Source organism: Ambystoma mexicanum, chromosome 7q (genome assembly GCF_040938575.1).
Source record: "Ambystoma mexicanum isolate Mex_15411 chromosome 7q, UKY_AmexF1_1, whole genome shotgun sequence".
NCBI lineage: Eukaryota > Metazoa > Chordata > Amphibia > Caudata > Ambystomatidae > Ambystoma > Ambystoma mexicanum.
This window is the reverse complement of record NC_090941.1, coordinates 168,295,346-168,305,598: the sequence shown is the minus strand read 5'-3', so window position 1 is coordinate 168,305,598 and position 10,253 is coordinate 168,295,346. Positions and strand designations below refer to the sequence as shown.

The 10,253-nt window shown below is 42.8% G+C and overlaps 1 protein-coding gene across 2 annotated transcripts in view; it reads right to left on the bottom strand.

Annotated features, from left to right (window-relative positions):
- Window positions 1-265: 265 nt before the first annotated feature.
- Window positions 266-10,253, bottom strand: part of LOC138528528 (interleukin-5 receptor subunit alpha-like) — a 291,652-nt gene continuing 281,664 nt past the window's right edge. For both annotated transcript variants that reach the window (XM_069640280.1, XM_069640282.1), the window contains one exon: window positions 266-2,281. In XM_069640280.1, the coding sequence (XP_069496381.1) occupies window positions 2,123-2,281 (159 nt within the window). In that variant the 3' untranslated portion in view covers window positions 266-2,122. The remainder of the gene's footprint in view (window positions 2,282-10,253) is intronic.

The window sequence follows — 10,253 nt, the reverse complement described above, 5'->3', positions numbered from 1 at the left end:
ATCCTGTAGGCGTAAAACTGCAGGTCAGGGGGGTACAGGTCTGGTTTGAGAGGGATTTTTTGCTGCTATTATCATCTTCGTAGTGATGCCCTAGGCTGATCCCTGGATTTGTTTTCCAATTTAAACTGGTTTGGGACAGATGGTTAGATTTTTTAGACACAATGTGCAAATGGCTTCTCTGGCGTTTGCGTCAGGGTTTGCATTTTTTAGGGGTTATGTTGTGGCCATCCACTGCCCTTCCATGTATCAATGGCCAGTTTGTGTCTTTGTTTTTTTTTTTTATTCACTTATAATGTACACCAAACCCGAGGGTAGCCGGGCGCAGCAGTACAGGATATGCGAAACTTGAGGTTACTGATTACACAACAGAAGCAAAGTAAATACAGGCAATATACAGCATATAGCCAGTGGCAGATTACACTTGAAGCAAAATATATACAGTTATAGATTCCAAGCAAGACAGAGTATATACAAGCACTAGCACAATATCAGATCACTAGCCAGAGAGGGGGGAATGTGCAGATAGGATGCATATTGGTAAGTAAATATGTGTATAAAGAGGGAGGTTTCAGGAATTTTATAAGAACTGGATAGCAGCTAGTCATTGGTAGACTTCAGCAGATTGATGTAATTGGATCTAAATTTCAGGAACGGCTGCTCTTCACGTAGTGGGTGTGGCAGTGAGTTCCATAGTTGGGTGGCTTGGACTTGGAAACTACATCCCCCAGCCTTATCCAGTCTGAATCTTGGTATGATAAGGCTATTGGCATTGGAGGCTCTTACCGGTCGGGTGGAACTTCTCTTTAGGAATTTGTCCGTGAGGTAACTAGGTGCGGCATTGTTCAAAGCTTTGTGAACAAGGGATGCAACTTTTAAATTGATTTTCATTTGGGTGGACAGCCAGTTGTTTTGGCACCTAACTTAGATATATGCAAAGTTTTGGGCACGCCTAAACCTGCTCTCAATGCATTGTTTTGTAAGATTTGAATTCTGTGGATGATGGACTTGTTAGCACCGATGTATAGGGCATTGCAATAGTCGAGCCTAGACAGAATCAAGGCTCATGCTAAAATGGTGCAGTTGTTATCAGAGAGAAAGTGTTTGCCTTCTCTGATGAGTTTACAGGTGTAAGCTGTGGCGGATGCCATGGATTTCACCTGTTTATTGACGGAGAGGGAGGATTCCAGATAAAAGCCAAGTGTCTTCACCTCCTTAGACACCTTGATGATATTACCATCAATCTCAAATGATGTATAGTCTAGGCCTAATTTTTTAAGATTGGAGTGAGTCCCCAAGATGATAAACTCTGTTTTATCATCATTCAGGCATAGACCGTGAGTAGCCATCCATGCCTGGATGATGATATACACCCTATTCACCAAGGCCAAATCCTTTGTGTAATCCCCTGAAAGTGGGAGGAGAATCTGGGTATCATCTGCATAGTTGGTGTAGGTGATACCAAGAAGGTTCAGATCATCAAAACGGGGCTTAGTGAATATGTTGTATAGGGTTCGGGAAACACAAGAGCCCTGGGGAACTCCGCACAGGATGGGATCGGGTCAGCCGCTGCCGAAGGGGAGAACACCCTCATGGTCCTATCACTGAGGAAAGACTCAATCCAGGTCATAGCCTCTTTGGAAAAGTGTGCAGCTAAGTCTAGGTGGCTACAGAGGACCGTATGGTCGACAAGGTCGAATGCAGCCGAAAGGTCCTGCACCAGGAGAAGGGCCGTTTTTCCTTTATCTCGTAGTTCATCTATTTGTGCCTTTAGATCGATGAGGGCAGTCTCGGTGCCGTGGTGAAACCATACACTCAAAAGATATGAACAGTTCTCAGATAAATGTGCCCTCTATGACGTGAGTTTATCTATTTATCCAAGCGCTTGCGGCTGTCACGTCATCATTTTCTTCCAGTGCATTGCACCAAGGACAGATCAATTTCAGTGCATTGCACCAAGGACAGATCAATTTCAAGCGTTGGGAAAATCTACCACAGAATTTCATCAGCTGCATGAACATTTCAAGAAACGGTTACGTGCCGTTCGCTGTTCTCTCCTTCCAAGAAATGACTCGGCTACCAACACGTTGCTGTTTAAAATCCAGCTGTATCCTGATAGGCGCACTCATTTTCCAAGATGAAAATTGCCAGTAGTAGAGTTCCGCCACAGGTTTTTCACATCTGTGGTCACATATCCTACCGCCTCTGTCGTGTGGTGCACTGGTTTGTTGTCTGCTAGGAGCTCTATCGTTGTCACAACTTCGTTTTGGGCAACACCATAATTCTGTTTGACAAAGATGAAATACACGTTAACAAAATCGAGCGAGTCATTCTTGATACAGACTGTTTGGTTACACATTATGGTATATAATGGGAATCAAGGGCAGAGAGCATGGCCGCCATGACTGGAAAGGGCTTGTGCTCAGTGTGTGGACCTAGGACCTTACGCCCCTTTAAGCATGTGAGAAAATCAGTGACCAAGCAATTTGTTTTCTTTGAGGGGAAATACTCAGCAAGTAATATGCAATTTGTAATGTAACATTTCATTTTTAAAAAAGTTGTCGGTTATGTGTTTTTAGTTTTGAAATCATAATGTAAGAGTATATTGTTTTATAGATTAACACAGGGGCCAGGTTACAGAAGAATTGGGTATCTAGCAAAACCCCAGAGGATTCTCTTTTTTTACATATCCATATCATGAAAATGCACAGGCCACCTCATTCACATACATGCAATTCTTGGGAATGCGCAGGTCATCTTATTTACATATGCCCAATTTTGGGAAATTCACAGGTCACTTTAATTACATATGCCCAATACTTAGAAATGCACAGGTCACCTTATTTACATATGTTATGTTATGTTATTCAGCATTTATATAGCGCTCTAGATATCATTGGTATGACCTCAATGCGCTTGTGAGTTTAACGCCCTCAGGCACCATAGTCCAGGTCAGTCGAGAGAGTAGGTTATTATAGGGTGCTTGGGTGCACTCAATATGTGAGCAGCTGATGTGATTGGCTGATGGTAGCTGCATCCTAACATTAGGTGTGGTGGGATTGAGAGATCTTTTGAATCTGTGCAGTCTGGTGGTTGGTCTCAGAGACTGAATTCTGGCAGCATTAGGCCTGTGCAGGATGCTTATGTGTGCAGCTAGGCCGATTTTCGTGGGTTATAGCTGAGTTCTAGCAGGATGTTGAGGTGTTCATGGAGTATTGTTCGTATGGGAGCAGCTAGGCCGAAATTGATCGAGGGGTGTAGCTGCGCTCTATTGTGTGTTGTTGTAGAGTAGAGAGTGAGCATAGTGATAGGAGAGGTGAGTGTCTGGAGTGGATGTTTTATTCTGACCAGCCCACTGTACTGGATTACATTCACGCGTTTCGTGATAACTGCACTCAGAGTGAGGTGGCCTAGGAGGCAGCTAGGCATGTGTAGTAGACTCAGGAGTGGATAGTCAGCAGTCTGGTTCAGTGTAATGTCATTGAGGTCATGGTTCTTGGTGTTGTTGGGTATCAGCGGCCTCACATGGTCATAGTCAGGTTTATGGAAAGAGCCAGGTTTTTAGAGCTTTGTGGAAGGCCATGTAGTCTTGGGTATGTTGAATGTGTGGGGGGGAGTGAGTTCCCCAGAGTTCCATATGCGCAATTCTTGGCAATGCACGGGTCACCTTATTTACATGTGCGCAATTCTTGGGAATGCACAGGTTACCTTTTTTTACATGTGCACAATTCTCGGGAATGCACAAGCCACCTCATTTACATATTCCCAACTCTTGGGAATGCAGAGGTCACCTTATTTAAATGTGCCCAATTCTCGGGAACGCGCAAGCCACCATATTTACATATGCCCAATTCTTGGAAATGCTCAGGTCACCTAATTTACATATGTCCAATTCTTGGGAATGAGCGAGTCAATTTATTTGAAAAGGTGACCTGCTAATCGCTGGTGGGCTGTGGGTTTGCATAAATGACATACAGCCCAGTTCTCTGAAAACAGTAGTGATGGGAACCCTTGATCAACACTAATGTACTGACAGTAGGTGCTGGGAGTGCATTATAAGTAAGGCTTCCGGGTTTATGGTATTTATTTTTCTGCTATTTCCGTCTGTATTTATCCATATTTATTTTTGGGTCTTTTTTTCTGTATTTATCCACATTTATTTTTGTCATATAAAAAGATAATTTGCAACCAGTATTTTCATGCATTTACTCTAATAAAACAATGGGATTGCCCAATCAGGTGCTCAGGGTGTGAGTCACAGGAAAGGGCAGCAGTATATTTTTCCATTACTATGTGTACTGAGGGCAGCAGGCAGAGATGGAGAGACACACTGGGCCTCATTACAACCCACCCGGTATGGAAACAACGGTGGCGATAAACCCGCCGCCACCGTTGTTTCCATACCGGGTGATCACGACTCCTGCAGGCGGAGGCGTCAATACCGCCAGGTCTGACCTGGCAGGTTTAACACCGCCCGCCTGCAGGCGGACGAGGAAACACCGGCACCATCACGAGATGGTGCTGGTGTTTCCATGTTCCCCATTTCCATTGAGTCCTATGGGACTATGGGACTCAATGGGAATGGGGATTTACACCATTCCGTCTCCGGAATTCCCGGGTCACCGGGGTTGTAATGCCACGGTAATTCCGGGAATCATGGAGGTGGAATGGTAATAAGAGCCCGGCGGTAACCAGGCAGTTTTACAGTCTCGGTTACCGCCAGACTCGTAATGAGGCCCACTGTCTTGATAGTCGGTGATGCCTTTATGGAAGATCTGTTCCAGTATGCCATCGAAAAAGGCTTTTAAGGTAATTTCGATTTGGAGGGAGTGGAGGCTTTGTGGTGCTGTGGCAATGTGTGCAGTTTCGGCGCTGTGCTTGCAGTATGTCAATGAGTGGCCACTTCAGCTACTGTACATATTGTGCTCGTGCACTATGGAGCATTGCATTTGGGCTCCATGTCTTGTTCCCTTCTGTACCGTCAACTGAAGGTGATGAAAGTAGTGCAGCCCATTTTTCCCACTGCCAAGGTGCTTTTCTCATGTATACCACCAAGATTAGTATCGGCCTATTCTAATGATTGCTGTTGCCAACCAGAGGTCGGAAGGGGTCTCATCAACAGAAGCATGTGTACTTTTTTGTCCGCTTGTGGGATGCTCTTCTGCAACAATGACCTCATTAGTTGTGGAAATGTAGAGTTTTTCCAAGTAAATGGCATTTTGTTGTCACCCATTGGTAATGCAGTTTTTATTTGCCCGTCTACAGGATGCGGTGAAAAGTTTACTGTAATAATGTGAGCACAAGAAAACACAAAATCAAATAAAAACTGAAAAAAATGTGTTTCTCTGGAAGCATCGAAAAAAAAAACCTTTTCAGAGCTGCCCCTTACAACGAACTCTCCCTAACCTGATTGCAACTTATTCCACCACGCCTGCAGATTTTCAGGATGGCGGCCATGGAAATGGGACTGTGGAGGCAGAGGGATTGTGCAACAACGTTTCTGGCCGTGGTGTGTACGCAGAGGACAGAACTGGTACTGTTACATGAGAGCTCTTCAATGTCATTGGTGGAAGTGTGTGCAACATTTTAAGAGTACACAATGATGGCATGCTACAAAGAAGAAAGTGGAAAGGGAAGAAGGAATGTTTGTGCTTCATTTGGACACAGCCCTCGCCGTCCTTGGGGAAACACACATGCGCATACTCCCGTTTTCAGCATGCTATCCATGAGATTGGGACAATGGGGACTATCGCTCCTGCGGGTGTGGGTCTCAGCAAGGGCTGTTCTTCATTTTCTCCATTACTGTGCGTACTCAGCCGGACTGACATGGTTGGTATTAGTTGCAAACACACTGTAGCACAGCAGATTTGGAGCACCATCACTTACAGGGCAAACTTATCTGGCCTGCTACTCTGTTCTGAAAAGCTGCAAACAAATTGTGGAGAAGCTCTGGGGTGTGCCTTTTTGTAGGGTTGCTGTGGAGAACTTTCACCCGGAAAACAGGCCTACATTGTTCAAAAACATACATACATGTGCAACGGCACATTGTGGTGTGTTTGTAAGCGTGTACTTTCTGAAAAACACTCTGTACATTGCTGAACCCTGTACTTTGCCGCTGGTCGAGGGTCCGGCTCCTGTCCCCGCAATAAGGGCCCATCCACAGCGTGGGTGCGGTGGCATGGCGACATCGCCACTGTTCTCTTTTGGGACAGCTGTCCGCTGGACGCGTTTTGGGCGGAATACATTGTGCGCATGTGCATGGGTATCCTATGCACACCGTTGCCACTGTTCTACTGACTAATAGTGCGCCACACATGCGCCGGCCATTTTGGGATACACTGGCTATTTATAGGGTACAGCAGGTGGGATGTTTATTTGTATAGCTACCTGTAGGATGTGGGTGGCCGCCTCGACCTAAATAACGTTCCTTTGCATATGCTGCATAGTGACGATGTTACCAGGACACAGAGGAACACATACACATGCGTGTATTTTCACAACGAACAAACATCTGCTACCACACGCATTGATAGGTGGTGGACAAAATGCAGACATGCAAAGCCTGCTGGCATCTTACGGGTGCCTCCATTGCCATTGTGGATAGGCCGCGCAGCTGCGGTGTCCTTCTTAATTGCGGTCATTGCAACGAGGACTGTGTGCCGCTGAGTCAGAACGTCATTTCAAGAAAAAACAATACCACACATACACTCAGCAACATTTTCATTATTAACGTTTACTTGTACACATTCATACACACCATTAGCAAAAGGAAGGGGTAGTAGAAGTGGATACCTATTGTGGGGAAATGGGGATTTGCACAACTTGCTTGTGAAGGGAGGAAGAGATTGATGTATCACCGTAACATCCCCCAACACACAGATTTTGAGTGGATAGCGTCCTCTGACATGGGGAAGGAGTACACGTGCAGGTGTGCCAGTGCTGTTTCATTTTGTCCACAATATATCATTGTACGCAATCTTTAAGGTGGCACATTTGTTCACCAATTTGTCCACTCTGGCTTCCAGGCTGTCTATTTTCCTATGCACAGAGTTTCTTTCCTTTCTTATGCCCATATGCTGTTGTGGAAGGGTTGCCGCTTGTGCTGCCTTGCTTTCCTTCCCAATATGTTCTCTTACCTAAAAGAGAATGGGTTTGGTGTACATGCAGCAATATATATTACATAATGTATGGTTCACACTACTGTGCGTACCAATGGGGTTACTACATTAAGTCATTGCATCATGAGGGAAATGTTCTTCTTGCCATTGCTGTGTTACAACAAAGACACGTTATGCTTCTGAAATATTGTATACTGCAGCACCTGTGCAATTATTAGACAAAGTTTAGTGTCCTTACTACATTGTAGTGACGGTCTGGTCTTTGTACTTTCCACTACTTGCTCTGGCCGCTCGTTTTTATGTTCCCATTTACAGTAGCAGTGCGGTAAGATTGTTGAAGGCAGACATCACTTCTGTTGTTGATGCATTCCGTTATGGTGTACTCCCTATGCCTTTGTCCTGTTTGCTTCATAAGTACACAATTTGCAAACCTACTCTATTTCCCCTTCCAATTCTTGTACATAGTGCTGTTTGTATATGCTCTTTGAGTTGGGTGATTGGTACCACTATGTAAGACAGCACTTGCCTTCCTGAGCAGGTTGGTTGGATGCCACCCGATATCCGCAAACCGACGCATAGTCCGCGAATTCTGTCCGCATTAACATGGTGGCAGCAGTTCCATTATGTTGCGCGGTACATCTTTACAAACTAAGGGTATCCTGCTAAAAAACAATTAAATTCACTGACTAAAAACGTTGTTAAAGGGACGTTATGGTTAAGTTGCACTAGTAAAAACCTATGCAATTCAATGAACAATCGTTACAGGGACGTTCTGGTTAGAGGTAAAACCGAAAACCCCCAGAAATTCACCAGTTATGGTAAGCTAACAACCATAACTTGCGCTACCACTGTGCACTGCAAGGACTAACACCCATGACATCAAAGATGACATCACAAATGTCATTCATGACATGACTGTTAACATCACATGTGTATATAGTTTTCATAAACAGCCTCCACAAAGGAGTGTCATTGTAATGTTGGCACAAAACTATCAGATATCATTGTAAGACCTATCATGAGATACATAGTTCATTAAGGAATGCATTTCTATAAACACCATTGCATTACAGAGTTGCCATTGTCTACAGCATGCATCATACAGGGACAATAATCAAAAGCTTGAGATGTTGGATAATAAAATGATGAATGCTTTCAATTGAGAGTTTTCTGTAGTGTGAAACATGTCACAAGTAGCTAAGAATGCATCTCTTACTACATCATTGCACTAATATACACAAAACATAAAGACATCAATGCATACACACATAAACATACACAGGGAAAGTAAATTAAGCAAAAAAGTAACAGTACTACCACAAGGTTTTCATACCCTAACTGCTTATCTTCATGCACAGAAATGATTGCTGTGTTTCAGCCTTGCTTCTTCCTCTATGTATATGTATCTTATGATGTGACTCAACCCTAAGGAAAGTAATGTACGAACATATGAGAAGGGTAAGGTCAACAAAATATAGTACCTTTCCCATTTTTAGTTTTTTAGTTCCTGACTCCCAGTGAAGAAAAGCACCGGTGTACATATGACACTGAACAAAAAAGAGGGAGCCATTTGTGATGTCATCTTTGATGTCATGGCTGTTCGTCCTTGCAGTGCACAGTGGTAGCGCGAGTTATGGTTGATTAGCTTACCATAACTGTTGTATTTCTGTTTTGTTTTTTGTTTTACCTGTAATCATAATGTCCCTGTAACAACGTTTGTTGTCAGTGAATATATGTATATATATATTCAGTGAAAAAACGTTGTTAAAGGGACGTTATGGTTCAAAGTAAAACCGAAAACCCCCTGAAATTCGGCAGTTATGGTAACATAAGCAACCATAACTCGCGCCACCGTGCACTGCTAACACTAACACCCAGGACATCAAAGATGACATCACAAATGTCATTGATGACATCACTGATGACATCACATGTGCATTTACTTTTCATGAAAACTCTGTAGGAGGGATTCTTATAATGTTGACCAAAAACTGTCAAGGATCATTGGGATAAATATCATGAGCTAATTAGTGCATTAAGCAATGCATTGATATAAATAGCATTCTATTATGAAGTTCTATCCAGTATACTAAGCTACTCATGCAGAAACATAGGCAGTGTGTGCAGCATACATGATGAAGGTGCCATATTCATAATCTTGCCATGTTGAATACTGAAATGATAACTGCTTTCTTATTAGAGTTTTGCGTACTGTGAAACATGTAATAAGTAGATAATAAAACCCACTTAATACATAATTATTACAGACAAAACACAAAGAGACAACAACACATACAAATATGAGTATATACAGGGACGGTGAAGTAAACAAAAAAGCAGAAATAGTAGCAGAAAGAGTTCATAACCTAACTGATTGTCTTTATGCAGAGAAACTATCTGTTTCAAAGCTGCTACTTACCATATGTATGTGAATCACATGATGTGACTGCACCCAAAGGAAAGGAGAGTGAGTATAATGTATACAAATATGAGCATATACAGGGAAGGTAGAGTAATAAAAATAAAACTATGAGAAAGTGCTGATAACCCTAATGATTATCTTCATGCACAGAAAGGATTGCTCTCTTTCAAGCCTTTGTCTTCCGCTATGTATATGTTTCATATGATGTAACTTGACCCTAAGTCTATAAATATAGTACCTTTTCAATTTTTACTTCCTGACTGTTACTGAAGAAAACTATGTGGCTTCGATATGTCAGTAAAGGATAAAAAGGGAGAGCCAGCCATGTGATGTCATCAGTGATGTCATCAATGACATTTGTGATGTCATCTTTTATGTCCTGGGTGTTAGTGTTAGCCGTGCACGGTGGCGCGAGTTATGGTTGCTTATGTTACCATAACTGCCGAATTTCAGGGGTTTTTCGGTTTTACTTTGAACCATAACGTCCCTTTAACAAAGTTTTTTCACTGAATTTCATAGGTTTTTAGTAGCACAACTTAACCATAACGTCCCTTTAACAAAGTTTTTTTTACTGAATTTCATAGGTTTTTAGTAGCGCAACTCAACCATAACGTCCCTTTAACAACATTTTTCACTGAATTTCATAGGTTTTTAGTAGCACAACTTAACCATAATATCCCTGACTTCATATACATGTAACATAGAACATACTAACC